The sequence below is a fragment of the Coregonus clupeaformis genome, chromosome 7, assembly GCF_020615455.1.
Source record: "Coregonus clupeaformis isolate EN_2021a chromosome 7, ASM2061545v1, whole genome shotgun sequence".
Taxonomy (NCBI): domain Eukaryota; kingdom Metazoa; phylum Chordata; class Actinopteri; order Salmoniformes; family Salmonidae; genus Coregonus; species Coregonus clupeaformis.
In genome coordinates, this window is record NC_059198.1 from 25,045,792 (window position 1) to 25,066,927 (window position 21,136).

Genomic DNA, 21,136 nt, shown 5'->3' on the forward strand with positions numbered 1-21,136 from the left:
CAACTGGCAGCTTCATTAAATAGTACCCGCAAAACACCAGTCTCAACGTCAACAGTGAAGAGGCGACTCCAGGATGCTGATCTTCTAGGCAGAGTTGCAAAGTAAAAGCCATATCTCAGACTGGCCAATAAAAAGAAAAGATTAAGATGGGCAAAAGAACACAGACACTGGACAGAGGAAGATTGGAAAAAAGTGTTATGGACTGACGAATCTAAATTTGAGGTGTTCGGATCACAAAGAAGAACATTTGTGAGACGCAGACCAAATGAAAAAAGATGCTGGAGGAGTGCTTGATGCCATCTGTCAAGCATGGTGGAGGCAATGTGATGGTCTGGGGGTGCTTTGGTGGTGGTAAAGTGGGAGATTTGTACAGGGTAAAAGGGATCTTGAAGAAGATAGGCTATCACTCCATTTTGCAACGCCATGCCATACCATGTGGACGGCGCTTGATTGGAGCCAATTTCCTCCTATAACAGGACAATGACCCAAAGCACAGCTCCAAACTATGCAATAACTATTTAGGGAAGAAGCAGTCAGCTGGTATTCTGTCTATAATGGAGTGGCCAGCACAGTCACCGGATCTCAACCCTATTGAGCTGTTGTGGGAGCAGCTTGACCGTATGGTACGTAAGAAGTGCCCATCAAGCCCATCCAACTTGTGGGAGGTGCTTCAGGAAGCATGGGGTGAAATCGCTTCAGATTACCACAACAAATTGACAACTAGAAAGCCAAAGGTCTGCAAGGCTGTAATTGCTGCAAATGGAGGATTATTTGACGAAAGCAAAGTTTGAAGGACACAATTATTTCAATTAAAAAAAAAAATTATTTCTAACCTTGGCAATGACTACATTTCCTATTCATTTTGCTATATTTCCAATTCAAACTTATTTCATGTATGTTTTCATGGAAAACGACATTTCTAAGTGACCCCAAACTTTTGAACGGTAGTGTACATATCTACCTCAATTACCTCGTACCCCTGCACATCGACTCAGTACTGGTACCCATTATATATAGCAAAGTTATCGTTACTCATTGTGTATCTATTATTTCTTTATTTTCTTTCTCTCTGCATTGTTACCGCTTCCCTAAGTTCCTTTCCTTCTTCCTCACTGTCAATATCCACATCGCCACGATCTTTCTGCTCCTTCATCTGCTGTAGTAGCAAACTGTTCAAATGGTTCTTGTTTCTTGAATTTGCCACCATGTCGCATCGACTCAAAAAGCTCTTCACCTCAGTCACGTCAATCAGCCTATTAAATGAATGCATATGGCGCCATCTACCGTACTGGAGGCCAACTTATAAAAACTATCCTCATCACTGGCTTTTCCAAATACAGGTGACTGAAGCCCTCTTTCTTTTCTCATTTAATTAAACAGCTCAGAGCCAGTGAACACATTGATATTGTTTTCCTGACATTTATACAAGGACAACTAGCCCAAACAACCTGTTTTCATGACAGAGGAGACATGGATGAATCCATTCAGTAGTATTAGCCATGGCTCTCCATAATGTATTATATTCCAGTTCTGTGTCCCCATGTCAAATCAACTGAGTATGTGTAGGTAGGCCTATTTCTATTATAAAGCAGTTAAAGTGAGCTACATAAACAAAGCACCAGTATTGTGGTAGCTTTAGTCCCCATTTTATTTGTAATCCAAAATGGTAGAATAGACTGGACTACAAACTTGTCCCATATCTTAATTTGTTATATAACCCTCTATGCAATTATTAAAAGTCATACAAAGAAAAATACAGATATAAAAACACAAACCCCTTCACACCATGCATGCTTAAGTTACAAAAAACTAACAAAAAAGTGGCACTGCTGTTAAGCAGCCGGGGAAGATACTGGGGCAGCCCGGTCCTTCATTTTGGAGGGTGTTTTGCTTTCGCCTGACACTTCAGCAAATGGTTACAGTGTCTTAGTACAAGGCGTAGAGATGGGTTGCATGGTAGGTCCGTCCGGCCAGATAGCTGTTACTAGATACCTACCTATCTAGTAACAGTCGGCCGACTAGTCCATCTGGCCGGCCCTACCTACCCACCTGTCCGGCCGGCGCTCCTCATCTGGCCTATTTTATTGGCTACATGAATGTCCATCTTTCATTTTACCCGCTTCCCAGTCTAAGGCTACACAAAAGATTGAATGATAAAAACACCACGCTTTTCGTGCGTAAAAAATCGAGTCACTGGGTGGACATTTGATGTTCTAATTCACCCATACATTATCGTAGAGCATTGACAATAGGCTACTTTAGTTCATAATAACCTAACGCTTCATTTGACACGCGCAATGTAGCTCCAGCGCAAACTTAGGCCAAATCTAAGCTTACCTTGGAAGATGTTTGTTGTTTAGTGAAAACTAAGTATACAATGAACTCCTTGACTCTCTGGGCTGTAAATCGATAATGGCAGGTCACAGGCCGACAAATAACATCCTTATCATGTGTGGAGTCTATGCTTTCACCACCTATTAACGTTGACCAAAAGTATGTGGCCACCTGCTTGTCAAACATCTCATTCCAAAATCATGGGCATTAATATGGAGTTGGTCCCCCCTTTCCTGTTATATCAGCCTCCACTCTTCTGGGAAGGCTTTCCACTAGATGTTGGAACATTGCTGCAGGGACTTGCTTCCATTCAGCCACAAGAGCATTAGTGAGGTCGGGCACGGATGTTGGGCGATTAGGCCTGGCTCGCAGTCTGCGTTTCAATTCATCCCAAAGGTGTTCGATGGGGTTGAGGTCAGGGCTCTGTGCAGGCCAGTCAGGTTCTTCCACACCGATCTTGACAAACCATTAATGTATGGACCTCACTTTGTGCACAGGGGCATTGTCATGCTGAAACAGGAAAGGGCCTCCCCTAAACGGTTGCCACAAAGTTGAAATCACAGAATTGTCTAGAATGTAATTAATTGTATGCTGTAGCGTTAAGATTTCCCTTCTCTCGAACTAAGGGGCCTAGCCCGAACCAGGTAAAAACAGCCCCAGACCATTATTCCTCCTCGACCAAACTGCACTATGCATTGGGACAGGTAGCACTCTCCTGGTATCCACCAAACCCAGATTTGGCCGTCCGACGGCCAGATGGCGAAGCGTGATTCATCACTCCAGAGCACATGTTTTACACCACTCCAGCCAACGTTTGGCATTGCGCATGGTGATCTTAGGCTTGTCTGCGGCTGTTTGGCCAAGGAAACCCATTTCACGAAGCTCCCGACGAACAGTTCTTGTGCTGACGTTGCTTCCAGAGGCAGTTTGGAACTCGGTAGTGAGCGTTGCAACCGAGGACAGACTATTTTTACACTCGGCAGCCAACTAATCCAATCTGGCTGGCTGACTGGTACTATCTGGCCAAAAAAGTGGCGCACCACAAAAACAGGGAAGATCAGATAAAGGATTGCTTGTCTAGAAATCAAATTGGGAGGTCTTGCAAGACAACTGGAGCACTGGGCCAGCCACTCTTAAATAGCACCTGGGCCAGCTCAGGTGAAACACGTTCCCTCTAATGAGATGACCAACCAGCACAGGTGTAATACAGACTGACTAACCAGATGACACCAATCGGTGCGCCCCACCCGCTAACATCCAAACTCAAAATATAAAAACCAAATCCTGTAACACTGGTGATTTTGCTACTCTCAAGCGTGTCTGTTTTTTAAAATGTAATGTGCAATATCTGTGTAGACTGAATTTGTAATACATGTTTGTCATTTTTCTGCATAACATTCTATTCTCTTCCCAACAGCAGAAATATATGTTGGTAGGACAAGGCTATGTATGTGCACATGGAAGTCAGTGATTTATGTTTACTATAGGTTAATGAGGCAATACAAATGTGATGTGACTAAAATGGCCCACTATTTTCATCATTTTGAAATTAACTACACTAAATTATTATTCAAATGACAAAAACGTGACTAAGACTTAATTATATTTTAGTCATTATGACTAAGACTAGATTACATCAACAAAAAAAGTGCTTGACTGGTTCAGGCTAGGCCCCTTTTGGTCATGTAGTGTATATTGCCAGTGCCAACATTTCATACTGCAAAATGTTGGCACTGGCAATATATCGTATGTCTAACAGACACCGTCCATTTCCAGTATATTTAAGCAGTGATTTACCATCACCAAATTGACAGGCTGAAATCAACACCAACGAGCGAGTGAGAGGAATCACCATCACTGCTAGGCCCTCCCGAGTTCAACAAGCCAGACAATTGGGCATTTCAGCAATGTAACAGCATGTCCAATTAGTGATGGTAAATGGCCATTGTAATATATTGCTAATGGACAGTGTCCATTACACATATGATATATTGCCAGTGTCAACATGTTATACTGCAATTGGGCAGTGTCCATTGCCAATATATTTGAACAGGTATTTACCATCACAAATAAAACAGACTGAAATTACCACTTAAGAGTGAGGGAGAGGAAACACTGACTCATACTGTATATTGCTAATGGACATGTGTGAAGTTGCTGGATATTGGTGGGAACTGGAACACGCTGTCGTACGCGTCGATCCAGAGCATCCAAACATGCTCAATGGGTGACATGTCTGGTGAGTATGCAGGCCATGGAAGAACTGGGACATTCTCAGCTTCCAGGAATTGTGTACAGATCCTTGCAACATGGGGCAGTGCATTATTATGCTGAAACATGAGGTGATGGCGGTGGATGAATGGCCTCAGGATCTTGTCACGGTATCTCAGTGCATTCAAATTGCCATAGATAATGCAATTGTGTTCGTTGTCCGTAGCTTATGTCTGCCCATACCATAACCCCACCACGGGGGCACTCTGTTCACAACGTTGACATCAACAAACCGCTCTCCCATGCGAAGCCATACACTTTGTCTGCGGTCGTGAGGCCGGTTGGACATACTGCCAAATTCTTTAAAACAACGTTGTAGGTGGCTTATGGTAGAGAAATTAACTTTCAATTCTCTGGCAACAGCTCTGGAGGACATTCCTGCAGTCAGCATGCTAATTGCACACAGTGTTGTCACAAAACTGCACATTTTAGTGGCCTTTTGTTGTCCCCAGGACAAGGTGCACCTGTGTGATATGCCACACCTGTCAGGTGGATGGATTATCTTGGCAAAGGATAAATGCTCAATAACAGGGAGGTAAACAAATTTGGGCACAACATTTGAGAGAAACAAGCCTTTTGTGTGTATGGAACATTTACGGGATCTTTTATTTCAGCTCATAAAACATGGGACCAACACTTTACATGTTGCGTTTATATTTTTGTTCAGTCCCTTTAACTGCATGTCCAATTCGTGATGGTAAATGCCCATTGCAATATATTGCCAATGGACAGTTTTCATTAGACATTATATATTGCCAGTGCCAACATTTCATACTGCAAATGTTGGCACTAGCAACATATGTCTAATGGACACTGTCCATTTCCAATATATTTAAGCAGTGATTTACCATCACTAATTTGAAAGGCTGAAATCAACACCAAAGAGCGAGGGAGAGGCACCACTAGCTCTGAGAGCCATCCCGAGTTCAACGACGATTGGGCATCACAGCAATGTACCTGAATGTCCAATTTAGGATGGTAAATTCCCATTGTAATATATTGCTAATGAAGAGTGTCCATTACCACATGATATATTGCCAGCGTCAACCTGTTATACTGCAATTGGACAGTGTCCATTGCATGCATATATATGGGGATTTCCAGTCACAAAAAGGACAGGTTGAATTGTGCAGGCCATATCCCCTGTAGCTCAGTTGGTACAGCATGGCGCTTGCAACGCCAGGGTTGTGGGTTCGTTTCCCACGGGGGGCCAGTATGAAAATATATGCACTCACTAAGTCGCTCCGGATAAGAGCGTCTGCTAAATGACTAAAATATCTCAGTGCTTGAACATAGCAGTTCATTTGGAATGTTGATTCACTACTTTGAAATTAAAAGTCTGACTTCCTGACTTAATACCAAATAAACATCTACTTAAAGAGTAAAAAACTAAGTGAAGTTAAATGTATACACAGTCGTGGTTTATAGCCTGGTAAATAACATTGCACAGGTAGTTACACACTTAGAGGGTTAGGTACAAGCCAGAGAGCAGTTTCTCTGATATGAGTCAGATTGGGTACCAAAGAGAAGTTACATGTTTAAGCGGATACTGTCAAAGTAATCAGATGTAGTGTTCAACAATAGTGCTGTCCGTCACAGGTTCATCTTGAGACAATGTCAGGTAAAAATGAACATAGTCAGTTCTAAAAAATTATGACATTAAAGAGTACACATTGTCTGTTCATTAGCTAGTTAAGTTCCAGTGTCAGTGAACAGAAGCATCTATAGTTGAGTGCTTCTGCTGAGAATGAGAGAAAAGCTACATACCATTGCTAGCTTGAAACCTTATTTCCCTACAGGATTACACAATAACATCCAGTGTGGCCAGTTTGCCCACGCATATCAATTAAATGGGAATCAATAACCCCACATTCAGGTTCTCACAAGCACCAGCGTTTCCTACATTCACATCAGTCTAAAGTGGTGTGTGCAATCAATTATCATTCTTAAACACCCTGTTTCACTCTTTAGAGGGGATAAATTAAAAGTTAAAAAGAAACAAATGTAGTCCATCAGAAAATCTAGTCAATCATTCAAAGATTAAATTCCCATATTACAGCTTGAAACAAAAGCTTGTTCAATAGTCTGTGCGAATACTTCCAGTAAAATGGTCATGACATAAAAGAGGACCATATCTGCTAGTCTTTCAGAACTTCTGCCATTACATGTGAACATCATACCTCTCCTAGCAGGAATTTGATACAAAAGTGCAGTCTTTAAAAGTAGATAGGGTAACAGATTCAGGGACATTTTTCTAGTTTCTCACAAGGCAATGAACTGAACCATTATGAAAAGGGAGGAAAAGTGCTTTTATGTACACTGTGTACCCTTGCTTCACATTATTATACAGACTAACAACTACATAAAATGCTGAGGTTAATTTTGAACAAAACAAAAATACATGTCTAGAAAGCTATTCTTCCTGCTCTTCAAACTATAACTAACAAAATAGCTAATAAATGAAGAGAAATCAAGTAGATGATACAGCTTGAAAGAAAAGTCTAAACACATTCACAGAAATAAAAAGAGGTCATGACTATGTGTGCAGATAAAAAGTGTTCCTTTATATCGTAGAGGTATTATTGAGCTCTTCTAGATCAGGGGTGACAAACTCATTTTGCCCCGGGGACGCAGTCGGTCTTCAACAACATTTCCTCTCCATCAAAATGCGCAAAGGTTTGTCCTCCATCCTTGTTTTTGGAATGTGATGCTCCCCCACTGTCTAGCTTTCATTTAGGTGATTATTAGCGAGCTGGACAGTCAAGAAACTATATGAATGTAGGTCCATTATCATTTCTACAGTTTCAAATTTGGTTTTAGCCATTTAAAAGTATATTGAGTTTTTTAAAATTAATCCAGATTCAGATGACACCCCTGTTCTAGCGCTTCACCAGTCTCTCTCACCATGTACATTTAAAAGTGTCAGAGACACAGCACAAGCCACAATATCCAAATGACATGGGCACAAATGAATACAAATAGTACAAATTCACCATGATCTCAACCCATAGGCATCTCTTATTAGTGTTTCCATGTCATAGTCGCAGTAAGAGGATAATATCTATTTAGCCTGACAGTGGACCGGACAATAAGGGTGAAAATATATCAAAAGTAGTAGGAGGGGAAGGTAAAGACCCCTACCCTATTGACAGCATAAATCATCCCTTTCCATCTTCGTCATCACTGTGGCCTTCTAAAGCATTGATTCTCATAATGTCCTAATCTAAACCTTTAGAAAACATAATACATTATAGCTAAAAACATTGTCTAAGAAATCTATGACAAAGGATTAGTTGCTCAGCTTTTCTATCCACTTCATGTTCCTTCATTCCAGCTCTCATTTAGACCCATTTCTCTCATCTTTGTTCAAATGAGTCCTGACAGCTTTGAATGCACTTGAAGGTGCAGTAAGTAGCTCTGAATCGCTGACGCTCCAGAACATCCTGTACCAGAAATGACCAGTAGGGGGCAGCAGCAGCAATCTTCACAAAACACCCAGAGGAGACATAAAGGCATCAGAGCAGTGAGAGTAGGAGTACAGAAGAAATGAACACTCAGATATAGACAATGTCTTGCCTCCTTTACATTCCTCATCTCCACTCTCCTCAGCACATTCTCCCCCAGGGTGGATATGTCTTATCTGGGCTGGTGGCGGGCTGCCAGGCCTCTCCTGGCGTGGGTGGACTGCCTCTGCTGGGCCAGAAAGGACTGGGCCTGGTTGGACGGACCCGACCGCTCCCCCACCACCTTCTGATGCAGGGCCATACCCTGGGAGAGAGGAATAGAGACATAAGACAGGTAAATGTCTTACTACCAGAAAAACCAAGACCATTATACAAGTCATTGCACTGCTTGCATTGTAGCACCATATAATGCCAACTGCTTTAATAATTTACTATGTAGATTAGGCACATTCGGACAGAGGTTTGCTTACTCACCATGTTGTACCAGGCACTTATGATGAGTTTCTCCTCCTGGTCATGTCTGGACCTGCTCTTCTCATAGTCATGCTGCACACAGAGGAGTTGTTCATGCATATGGAGGGTCAGACAATGCACCACTCATCTGCATTCTCTCAGTCAATGAAGGGTGGCGCTTACCTCCAGGTGCTGGATCTTCCGGTCTCTCTCAGTCAACTGGTTCTTGAGGGCCTGGACGTCAGGGGACACAGTCAGAGGCGGCTGCTTGGGGTCCAGAGTCTTGATCACCTGCACAATGAACACATACACACACATATACCTGGTGTGGAATTTCTCAGCCATGTCACGATGTGCATGACAATCTTTTACGATATCGGCAACTCAGATTTAAGATGGCAGCCAAGCACTGTTGTGCTGTACAGATGAGTTTAGTGTCAGGCAGAGTGTTGACTGACCGTCCTGGCCTTCTCCACATAGCGCTTGTAGCGGTCCTCCATCAGCTTCATGTCCTCATCCTTCTTCTTCAGGATCTCCTGCAGCTCATCGATCTTCTTCGCCACTGACAGGAGGGAGGTTGAAGAGGAAATATTAACAGCATTTTCAGAGCTTGAAAGTGCTCTTAGATTGATACTATTTGATAGCACTGCTCCCAAGGGCAGGAAATAAGAGGCTGGTTACTGTTGCCGTCCGCTTTGGGCTCCAGGTCATCAATGACCTCTCTCTTCTTCTGCAGGTCTGAGTGGGCCTCATGGAGCTTCTCCCTGGCAGGAGGACAGAGGAAAAGCATCGAGGAGCCGGACGTGCAAGAATCTACAGAGCGATAATAATATTCCCTTCACAGGAGCAGTGTACAAGCATCAGTGATAATAGTACTCACAGGTGCTCCTCAAGCTTCTTCTTCAGTAAGGAGGACTGAACAGGGAGGAAGAAAGTAAGTCAACACTCAAACTACTGAGAAACAGACTTCTGACAGACAGACACAAATAATAAGCATAATACACAATTGAAGTAGTCAAAGTCAAATCAGAACCCAGGCAGGGATGGGCCATACTTACGATGGCCTGATTGGCAAAATGTCAGTCGGTGGGGGCAGGCAGAGAGAGACAGAGGGGCAGGCGTTAACGGTGTATCAACACAGCAAACAAGGGTTAATGTTCCCACACAAAATCTCAGAGAGCACAGTCACAGGCAGGCAGTCAACGGAGGGGAGAGAAGGATACACTCTACAACAGTCCTCGAGGGCCAAGGACTATATTGAGGTCTAGGTCTCTTTTTCCAATTATATTGACTACAAATTACCTAAAATGATTAAAAGCAGAGAACAAAATATATATTTGAACTAAGACCCATAGATGGTAAACCGATTAAGAGAGATTGGTCATTTCCATTCCTGATTCCTATACATTTTCAGTATACTATCGTCTTTGATTGGAGAAGACTGGGTCCACTCAGTGATTGGTATGGACAAGGTAACAGGAGTAAGAGGATGTTAGGGGAGGAGAGGAGGGGTAAATGAGGAGGAGGGTCTGTCTGTCCACTCACATCCTCAGCCTTGCTGCCCTGCTCCTGAAGAGCCTTCTGGAGATCCTCCACCTGGGACCGCAGCTCAGAGATCTGCTGCTGGTTCAACCTGGAGAGATGAGAGAGATGGAACGAAGTGAGGAATGGATAAGAAAAGTAGGAGGGAGAGCAGGGGAAGGGAAGAGAGAATGAAGAAACCATTAAGCTGGTTATGATGTGAGTGGGTGGAAGAGGCTGGCGATGCATACAAGGTCACATCAACCGCTGCATTAATCCATTCTAGCGGTGTCCCGCCCACCCACTCCCCTGCCCTCTCTGTGTGTTGTGGTTAATTAGGGGAAGATTGAGCCACTTCAGCCATACTCGTACTCCACAGATCAGGACGCTCTCCTCCTCCTCCTGCTGAAGATGCCTGCCTGCCTCCCACACTCTGGACCCATCGTCACACACGGTCCACTCAGAAAAACAGCCCCCACACACGCTGTACGGACAGCTGGGGGACAATCTGGCCCATTGCTGTCCATCCTCCGCTCCGGCCCACACAACACAACTCAACACACAGACCAGAGGGTGAGCTGACATTTAGCTAGATCACTCCTCCTTTTAGCCAAAGGTGACACTAAAACAGAAACTCTGGCAATATATACTGTGACTAATAGTCACTGATTGACCTTGATACATACAGTCAAATCACAATGTGCATAACTAAAAACACTTTATTTTACTTTTGTGGATGAGATGCAGTGGTATTCGTATAGATGATTATAATTTTTTTACGCATGGCTACACACACACACACCTGTTCTGTGTCTCCAGGGTGTTCTGGCTGCGTTGAGACTCCTCCAGCTGACCCTGTACCTCCACCAGTCTCTGTCTGTAGCTCTCCTCCTGGACACACAGCATCTTGTTCTCACTCTGCAGACGCACCACTGTCTCCCTGTGGAGGAAGCAGAAGGGATGGGGTCAAAGAGAGAAGGCAGGGAAGTGGGGCAGAGAGGCAAAGGTCTGTACACTACACACCAAAACAACTATTCAACTCCGCCTCAGCCAATTTAACAGCAGTGCCATCTGACTGGGAGCCATTCTATTCATGGAGCCAATGGCACATTCTGGTTCTAAAAATAGAGTGTGGCTGAGGAATAAGATCTTTGCCATTTGTCACAGCTGAACACTAGGGTTGGGCGGTATCCAGATTTCCATACATTCATATAGTTCCTGAACCATACCGGGTTTACGGTATTAACGGCAGTGCACACAAAGGGCATAATTTCTGTCCAAACGCTTACAAATGCTAACAAAGCACTAGCGAATTCCCATAGCGGACGCTAGCTAAATGCTAACAAGCGCAAGCAAACAAGCCTACAGTTGAAAATGTATATGGGGCACATTGATGAGCAATTGAATTCTGAACCACTGTATGTCTATTGATAGGTCAGATAGATAACACATAACAGAGAAGCGATCACGTTCACGTGTACACACTCTCACATACTTGAACTCTGTGGGCATCATCTCAGAGGCCAGGTTTCCCAATGTGCCAGAGTCCTCACATAATCCACCTGAATGGGAGAGAGAGAGCCAAGATGTCAGGTGAAAATATATCACATTTGCTTTGACAGTAGTCTTATCAACTGCCACAAAAGGACCCAAAAAAAACCTGCACCATCTTGTTATTTAGAAAAACTGAGGATTCAGGGTGTTAGTTGTGTTCAATGGACTCACCTGGTTGATTGAGGCCCTTCTGTTGGACCTGTGCACACCTGAGCTCATCATTGGTTTCCCGCAGTGTGTCTCGCTCTGAGATCAAACGCTGGAAAACACATTGGGATAACATTAGATTGCACTCAATGTGATACTACTATAAGTGTTCAAAGTGACTGCCTCAGAATTTCACAGATTTTAAATCCATATCCACTTTGACGACATGCCCTTGTAAGTAATACATCTTTGTCTGGAGAGGAGTTGTCGCAGGTCCTCTCTCTCACCTCTTTCTCCTTGAGCAGGGCATCATACTTGTCGTGAAGGTTATTGTACTCAAACTGCCACTTCTCAGCCTTCAGTGCCTCTGATGAATGCTTGGTGTGAAGCTCATGGACCTGACAGCAGGGAGTCAAACACATTCAGGGTCTGAAGAGAGTTCATAGCATCCTATGTCATACACACATCCATCTCCACACCTTTGTTAACCCTCCCCCATTCTCTAGCCCTCTCTGCCCACCTGTCTCTTGTATGTGTCCAGCTGGGTGCGGACTGAGTTGGCCCTGCGTAGCTCCTCCTCCAGCTCGCATGTGCGCTGCATGTAGACAGTGTTGCGCTCCTCCAGCAGACGCACCTGTCTGCGCAGGTCCCCCAGGTCCTCCAGCTTACGCTTGTACATCTCCACCAGTGCCTCCAGCCGGCTCACCCGGTCAGACGAGTGCCTGTGGGAGGTGAGAGGGTGAGATGGGGAAGCCGTTTTGAGGATGGGGCAAGAGGAAAGGGAAGGAGAGAAGGATAGGAGAGAAGGATAGGAGGCCACAACAGACTACTGAGAGGCTGCTCTCCCCTTGGGCTCACCGGAGGATGTCCATCTCATCTTTGAGGGTCTGGGCCTCCTGGGCGAGGCTGGTCAGCTCCTCGTTGCGGTGAGTGATGTCCAAAACCTCACGCTCCAGGATCTCCCCTCGCACACGCATGTCATCTCGGCTGTTCTCTAGTCTGTGTCACAAACAGGGGGCAAACAGAAAATGATCAATTAATTGTATCAAAAGAGTACAGGTACAGAGTAGAATGTATTTAGTCTGGAGGTCTGTGTTGAGGGCATGACTCTGACCTGTAGTTCTCCTCTTGTAGCTGCTCCATCTGGCTCTGTAGTAGCAGCAGCTTCTTGCCAGTGATGGTGGTGGAAGCGTCCTGTGGCTCACAGCGGCTGAGCTTCTCCCTAAGGGAATGTGTCTCCACCTGCAGGGACGACTTCTCCTCCAGGACGGCTGCCAACTGAGGATCAAACACACACAGATATAGTCAGGGGTGGAGAGGGCACAGAGAGAGAACCAGACATACATGGCATGTAACCAAGGCTAGAGAGGGAGGAGACCTAGAGACAAATGAACAAACAGTCACACATTGAGACATAGAAAGTGCGGAGCACAGATTTTAAAAAAGACACATTCTTCAAAATGCCGAACACTGCCCCCCCCCAAAAAAACCTCATTTACTCATGAAAATGCTGAACACAAAAAAGACATTCCACAAGTGGCAAAGAAAAGAGCCACACTCGCATATCCAGCAACAGACACTGCACATTTCTTGCAACACATGCAATGTTTTTTTTTTTTTTAAATGAGGGTTTGGTGGTAACTTCACATGCACAAACATCAAAGCACAGTTAGTCAGCTGGTCTGCTATGTTCTCAGTCGGGTGGGCCACTTTCTCAATGGAACAGTTGTTAGCATTACCCCTCAAGGTCACAACCAGGCGCTCATGACAGAGATTACTAGAAAAACAGAGGTCTGAGACAGTCTGACTAACTGTTACAAAGTGGGGAGACTGGAGAGTGGGTTCAGAAAGGGATGTTGATTAAGGATTCAAGCTAGTGAGGCTTGATGAGAGAAAGAGGAACTATCCTTGGGGTTATCATACATGGACAAGAATGTTGTTTGGTGGTTTAGGGTAAAACGTCCACCCTGACTATGTTTATGTGGGTTAGGCAAGCGGGCATTCCAATATTAAAAATATCTATTACTTACCCGTTGGACATCTTTCCAGTTTGAGCACAGCAAAACCCTACACTGAACTTTAAGGACAAATGGCTTGCTTTAGCATCATACCAGGGAGAAAGTAAAGAACTACAAAAACTACTGAGAAATTCTTAATGTGTTGAATATGTTAACATATTAAGAAATGTGCTGAATGCATTACACAGTGGTAATTGCCTTCAAATCCTAAATACTAAGCTAAATGCAATGTAATTATTGGGGATCAATGACTTAAGTATATGTACCCAATGACATTGCCTAATCAGAGGCAGCATTAGTAGCACAGTTAGCACCGTTTCATAGAGAATAATAGAGGACTCTAGTACCAAAAAGCCTATTTTAGCATGTACAGCGCCATTGAGAAGTTTCACAATTTTGAAGTAGTCAACTAGGTGGGACTTCATATGGGTTAAGGAAGGATCACATAATTCCATCCAGGACATCAGGAGGGATCAGCCAATGAATTATATTTGTGAGCAAACATTCCATAACTGCAGGTGGCAGTACATCGCCAATCTTGGCTTTATACCTGTTCAAACAACACACTCCAGGTGGCAGTATGCACCCGCTCAGTTTGTTTACTAACTCATAGAAATAGTAGAAGAAAATTGACTACTTCAAAATCAGTGGAGGCTGGTGTGAGGAGGTATAGGAGGACAGGCTCATTGTAATGGAATAAATGGAACGGTATCAAACACAAACATATGGAAACCACATGTTTGACTCTGTTCCTTTTATTCCATAACAGCCATTACAATGAACCCATCCTCCTATAGTTCCTCCCACCAGCCTCCACTCTTCAAAATGGAGTTGGCCCCAATGGTGCTGCCCGTGCACTCAGAGACGCCATAATGGGACAGATACAAAGAAGAGTCCTCCATCACTCTCTATGCACATTTTACACAACAAACCATCAGGAGGAATCAGTCAGACTGGACAACAATCCTTAGCCAAGCGAATAAATAGGATCAATTCACTCATGGCAAAGAGCTGCAGTTACACACTCCGCATGCTAACTAACAAACAGTCCTCTCTGCCCACCTGGTGCTCCAGGTCCCGACAGCGCTGGCCCAGATCCTCCTTCGCTTCCACCTCCTCGCTGAGAAAATAATACTTCCTGGACTGGAGACACAGAGAGAGGCACAAGAGAGGTTATAGACAGCACAGAGGGAGCTAGAGAACACGAAAGGGGGGAGAGAGAGAGAGAGAGACCACAAAAGACATGTAAATGAGATAGCAATTGAAGAATAGAGACAAAACCAACTTGCAGGGGAGTGAAAGTTCCATATATTCAGAGAAGCAGGGTAAAAAGAGAGCGGGTCCCACCTGGTAGTCAAAGTCCCCATAGGTCTCAGGACTTCCTGGAACAGTTGGCTCTTTAGCTAGGAGCTACACCACAACAACAAAATACAGTCAATGGCTGGTTCAAACTCCAGAAAGACAGATCACATGGTGAAACCCATTGTCAATATAGAGGTAAGCAGGACAATAATGGAGCTATTGCCTGTTTTATAGTGTATATTTCTATTAAATATCGAAAGGTTTCAGGGAGCAATGAATTGTGCTTTTAGGTGCAATCTCACAAGAGGACAGACAGATCTACAAAAAAAAAAATGTCCAAAAGGCTTTGACCACTCACCTCCTGTATGGCTGTCATGACGACGTGCTGGACGGACTCCTCCAGGGTCATAATCTGCTGGATTTGCTCTATGAGAAAAAACATCATACAGGAAGTGTCCACTGAATATCACGTCCACATCTGACAGCCAGACACTCAAACACACTGCTTTACACACAGTGCAACGGTTTCTCCTGCATTCACATATCAGACCCACTAGCTTGTTCCTCTGAGGATCACATTGTCTTTTAAAACTCTGTTTTATCATAATCTGTATACAGTACATGGTTGGGGCTTTGTAGGAACAAACCAGTGAATGCTCAGTTTATCAACTCATGTGACAATCAGGTCATTGCATTAACCTGTGGCTAACTACAGACATTTGTTTTCATTTGTTATGATTTAACTCCAGTTAATCCTGCATTTTCTCCATAGGTGGCTTCCTGTTACCCAGCAGGGCCTTCTCTATCCCAGCTAGCTCACCTTGCTTCTTCTCACAGCTGACAGCACAGCCAAGCACCAGCTGAACCAGCTTGCCAAGTTCAGTCACATCTCCAAACTCCCCAATCAGATTGATGTCTGGCAGGTGCTTGTCTGCTACCTGGTGGCCAAGCACCTGTTCATGGAGGGATGGAGACAATGGGGGATTGTGAGAAAATATATGCATATAGCAATGACATTTCAAATGGACTAAGATAGGTGGAAACACTGAGGAACTTCTGGAGGAGATTGAGCTCATAAAAGAAAATGCAGGAAACGTGCATATACCATCCATCCCTTCCTTCTGATCATCAATGAGGAAAAGCCTTTACTCACATCATGGTAGTACTCAAGCATGCTCTGAAGAATCTTCTTCAGGTTGCTGACCTGGAGGAACATGAAATAAATCTGAGCTGGAGAATAAAGGCATCTTTGCCTTGGTGAAAATACACCATCTTTAACAGTGAGGCCAGTGGTCACTAAGTTGCCTAGGTGACAACCTAGAGGCACTGTGTCATATCCTTCTGTCTCATACTGCACCTTGAGGCGCCAGTTGTCCCCACTCTCCTCCTTGATCCTGCCCAGCCATGCCTCATTAAACCAGGAGGGGTCTCTGTTAACGAGATGAAACACTTAACAAGACATATTCTAGGGACATTCAATACACAGGAAGCCACAGGCAAGAGTATTTCTAAACTGGAAAATGCAAACTCCCTAATGTCATACTCTCAATGAATGTCACAACAAGCAAGCCATCATTGGAAACTTGCTTGAGGCCAGATATGGAGTTATCATATAAAGACAGGCATCATAGAATTTCCATTACCCAATTCAACTAGCCTTCAGATAAAAACACTGCTTGTTTCCAGTTCGACACAAAAACAGATACATTTATGTGTGTGTGGGGTGTGGTGTGGTGTGGTTTGGTGTGTGTGGACAGAAAGGCACACATATACTACAGCAGATGAGGTATGAAAGTCATTTGGCTTGGACAGAAAGTACCCTAAAATGGACAAGCCTTTGCACAAAATCACACCTAGGCACAATCTACCAGACCCAGGCCTTGAGAAATGTAGACCTATTCCCTATCAAGCGTAGGAATATAAATAAAACAGACTAACAGCCCATCCGCTAACTTTACAAAAAGGCTTTTGAATAGATGATTGAATTTGCTCTGATCAGGCTCTATTCAAAGTGGTTAACTGAAGGCCCAAATCAAAATGTCAGTGTGCAACTAACAAGAAATCCCGCTATGCCCTCCGACAAACAATCAAACAGGCAAAGAGTCAATACAGGACTAAGATTGAATCGTACTACACTGGCTCTGACTCTCGTCGGATGTGGCAGGGCTTGAAAACTATTACAGACTACAAAGGGAAGCACAGCCGTGAGCTGCCCTGTGACACAAGCCTACCAGACGAGCTAAATCACTTCTATGCTCGCTTCGAGGCAAGCAACACTGAAGCATGCATGAGCGCATCAGCTGTTACGGATGACTATGTGATCACGCTCTCCGTAGCCGATGTGAGTGAGACTTTTAAGCAGGTCAACATTCACAAGGCCGCAGGGCCAGACAAATTACCAGGACGTGTACTCCGAGCATGTGCTGACCAACTGGCAAGTGTCTTCACTGACATTTTCAACATGTCCCTGACTGAGTCTGTAATACCAACATGTTTCATGCAGACCACCATAGTCCCTGTGCCCAAGGACACTAAGATAACCTGCCTAAATGACTACCGACCCGTAGCACTCACGTCTGTAGCCATGAAGTGCTTTGAAAGGCTGCTCATGGCTCACATCAACACCATTATCCCAGAAACCCTAGACCCACTCCATTTTGCATACCGCCCCAACAGATCCACAGATGATGCAATCTCTATTGCACTCCACACTGCCCTTTCCCACCTGGACAAGAGGAACACCTACGTAAGAATGCTATTCATTGATTACAGCTCAGCTTTCAACACCATAGTGCCCTCAAAGCTCATCACTAAGCTAAGGACCCTGGGACTAAACACCTCCCTCTGCAACTGGATCCTGGACTTCCTGACGGGCCGCCCCCAGGTGGTAAGGGTAGGTAACAACACATCTGCCACGCTGATCCTCAACACGGGGGCCCCTCAGGGGGTGCGTGCTCAGTCCCCTCCTGTACTCCCCTGTTCACCCATGACTGCATGGCCAGGCACGACTCCAACACCATCATTAAGTTTGCCGACGACACAACAGTGGTAGGCCTGATCACCGACAACGATGAGACAGCCTATAGGGAGGAGGTCAGAGACCTGGCCGTGTGGTGCCAGGATAACAACCTCTCCCTCAACGTGACCAAGACAAAGGAGACGATTGTGGACTACAGGGGAAAAAAAGATGACTGAGCACGCCCCCATTCTCATCGACAAGGCTGTAGTGGAACAGGTTGAGAGTTTCAAGTTCCTTGGTGTCCACATCACCAACAAACTATCATGGTCCAAACACACCAAGACAGTCGTGAAGAGAGCACGACAAAGCCTATTCCCCCTCAGGAGACTGAAAAGATTTGGCATGGGTCCTCTGATCCTCAAAAAGTTATACAGCTGCACCATCGAGAGCATCCTGACTGGTTGCATCACCGCCTGGTATGGGAACTGCTCGGCCTCCGACCGCAAGGCACTACAGAGGGTAGTGCGTACGGCCCAGTACATCACTGGGGCCAAGCTTCCTGCTATCCAGGACCTCTATACAAGGAGGTGTTAGAGGAAGGCCCTAAAATGATCAAAGACTCCAGCCACCCTAGTCATAGACTGTTCCCTCTGCTACCACACGGCAAGCGGTACTGGAGCGCCAAGTCTAGGTCTAAAAGGCTTCTTAACAGCTTCTACCCCCAAGCCATAAGACTCCTGAACAGCTAATCATGGCTACCCGGACTATTTGCATTGCCCCCCCCACCCCAACCCCCTCTTTTATGCTGCTGCTACTCTGTTTATTATTTATGCATAGTCACTTTAACTCTACCCACATGTACATATTACCACAATTACCTAGACTAACCGGTGCCCCCGCACATTGACTCTGTACTGGTACCCCCTGTATATAGCCTCCCTACTGTTATTTTATTTTACTGCTGCTCTTTAATTATTTTTATCTTTTACTTATCTATTTTTTACCTGACACTTTATTTCTTAAAAACTTAATTGTTGGTTAAGGGCTTGTAAGCATTTCACTGTAATGTCTACACCTGTTGTATTCGGCGCATGTGGCAAATAAAATTTGATGTGATTTGTGTTAACCCACCACCACCATTATCACCAACCTCAAAACACACAAAAAACAGGTTGTGCCCTTACATCCTGTGTAGAACGTGTGCAATAGCCACTCCGCTTGTCAAGTCCTGCTTGCTGGTGCATGAGGGCACCTGAAATGTCTGTAGCTGGAAGGGTTGGACATGAGGAATGAGAAGAACATTTGTTAGTGATTATTTTTATTTAAAAAATAGTTTTCATTTATTCTACTTCACATGACAATCAATGCTACTGCCAATGCAAATGCTACTGCCAATACGTGGGGCAAATTGCCTGCTATTTGGGGTTTTAGGCTGGGTATCTATCACTGACAACTGTTGATAAAAAAGTGCTTTATAAAATACATTTGATTGATTGTGGCTTCTAGAAGTGCTGGAAAGCCATTCTACTTCTGTTTGTCTGTACAGCTAAAGTGTTTGCTAACCACTAAATGATAGACCTCAGCTAGCTATTTAGCTGGCAAGTGGTTTGTAATGCAAGTTAAGAGGTCATTACACATTTCTAGCTAATTTTAAAATAGCCTAACCAACCTATATTTGGAGGGTTCATGGCGGAGTTTTTAAACTTGAGAAAGTCAGCTGGGGGCTAGCTAGGAGAGTGACTTTGGCTTGCTGGGGCTTGGCTAGACCTTTGTACTGATTGCATTAGATAGTGGCTAGTTCAGTTGCTGGCTGGAAACTTTGGAGCTTGTCCACGAAGACAATTTCTGATGTGGACAGTAGACAACCAAAACAATTTAGCTAGCTAGTTAGCACAGTTATCTAACTTTATTTCATAGTGACAGCTAGCTAAGTATGTTTTTTAATTTGAGCTGGTTATTAACGATCAAATGCCTATCTACGTTTAATTGTTAACACCTAATTTAATATCGCCACCTTTGAGCTACATTTCACTGCTAGCGAGAGGTCGCTTTGGATGACGACTCAGTCTGGCTAGCTTAGGTAGCAAACTATCCCAGTTAACGTTACCTAACTTGGCATTCATATTTAACTTTGTAAAACTTACCCAATTTAGTAACGAATCGCATAGCTTTGCTTTATCCAGACTCATTTTGGTTTGTCTGCTGATACTCTGCAGTTAGCACACTAGCAATCGATTGGGAGACTTTCAGCTTCAAGTTTGTTTTTAGCTTGCACTATCACGTCAGCAAACCTTGGCCTCCTGTTAGCTAGCTTGACTTTCGCGTTTTAGCTCCATAAACCATCCGAGTGAGCCTCCGTATTAAGAACATTGTCATGGCAACAGATGACCCTATTTACTATTTTGGTGACGCAAAAAACGTGTTGTTGTCACAGAGTTTCTAAACCCAGAGACGCACGCAACATCGCGAGACTTCCGGGAACGCTTGCGAAGCAGACCAAGCAGACCAGGTCGGGGTTTGGGCTTTGAGAAGTCAATGAGAGAAGTTACAAATTCTCCCTTAGTTGTTAATTTTTTCAAAATCTAAAGGCGTAACCTAGATTCGAGCTAATGTCTTAAGTATTTGAACATGTTATTACTCCAACCTCGTGAAAGTGACAAACTGACACGTTTTTATTTTTTATTGCACATGCGAAGTTTGGCGCGAGACGACCGTTACGATGATGTGTTTCTGCGCATGAGCAGATGCCGCGTTCACGTGCTAGTTGGAACTAGAAAACTCCGATATTTCCAACTTACTGATTCGTTGAACGCGGCACTTCTATAACTACAACCATTTAGCAAGTCGGACATTTCCGAGTTTCCTAGTTCCGACTAGCACTTGAACGCGGCACTAGCTGGCCAGCGTCGCCATGACATCGCCTACAAGCGTGATCGGGGAATTCTATTGGAGAAGCAGTTTCTGCCTATCTTCATACTGTACTTACTGTCTTTGTTGTTGTCTCGCATGTCTGTTGCTCAAAACAGAGTGGTATTGTAGAGATAATTTGTAGGTGTTATATTGTGTATGTTTCGAAAATGAGTAAAACCTTTATCATGCTTTTTTGGAATTAA

At 44.2% G+C, this 21,136-nt stretch overlaps 1 protein-coding gene across 2 annotated transcripts; it reads right to left on the minus strand.

Annotated features, from left to right (window-relative positions):
- Positions 1-6,004: 6,004 nt before the first annotated feature.
- Positions 6,005-20,365, minus strand: LOC121569450 (protein Hook homolog 2). 2 transcript variants are annotated; one of them, XM_041880424.2, is made up of 23 exons: positions 20,168-20,365; positions 19,208-19,290; positions 16,422-16,494; positions 16,218-16,268; positions 15,885-16,017; positions 15,423-15,490; positions 15,110-15,172; positions 14,825-14,905; positions 12,859-13,022; positions 12,603-12,743; positions 12,265-12,466; positions 12,032-12,142; positions 11,769-11,856; positions 11,539-11,605; positions 10,846-10,983; positions 10,068-10,155; positions 9,581-9,586; positions 9,403-9,437; positions 9,204-9,286; positions 8,981-9,084; positions 8,706-8,813; positions 8,544-8,615; positions 6,005-8,373 (listed from the first exon to the last, which is right to left on the minus strand). In XM_041880424.2, exons 1-23 carry the CDS (start codon positions 20,210-20,212, stop codon positions 8,242-8,244), a joined length of 2,136 nt encoding a protein of 711 aa, XP_041736358.1. In that variant the 5' UTR covers positions 20,213-20,365; the 3' UTR covers positions 6,005-8,241. The 2 variants fall into 2 exon arrangements, with proteins under 2 accessions (XP_041736358.1, XP_041736359.1); XM_041880425.2 differs by lacking the exon at positions 9,581-9,586.
- Between the last annotated feature and the right edge of the window lie 771 nt (positions 20,366-21,136).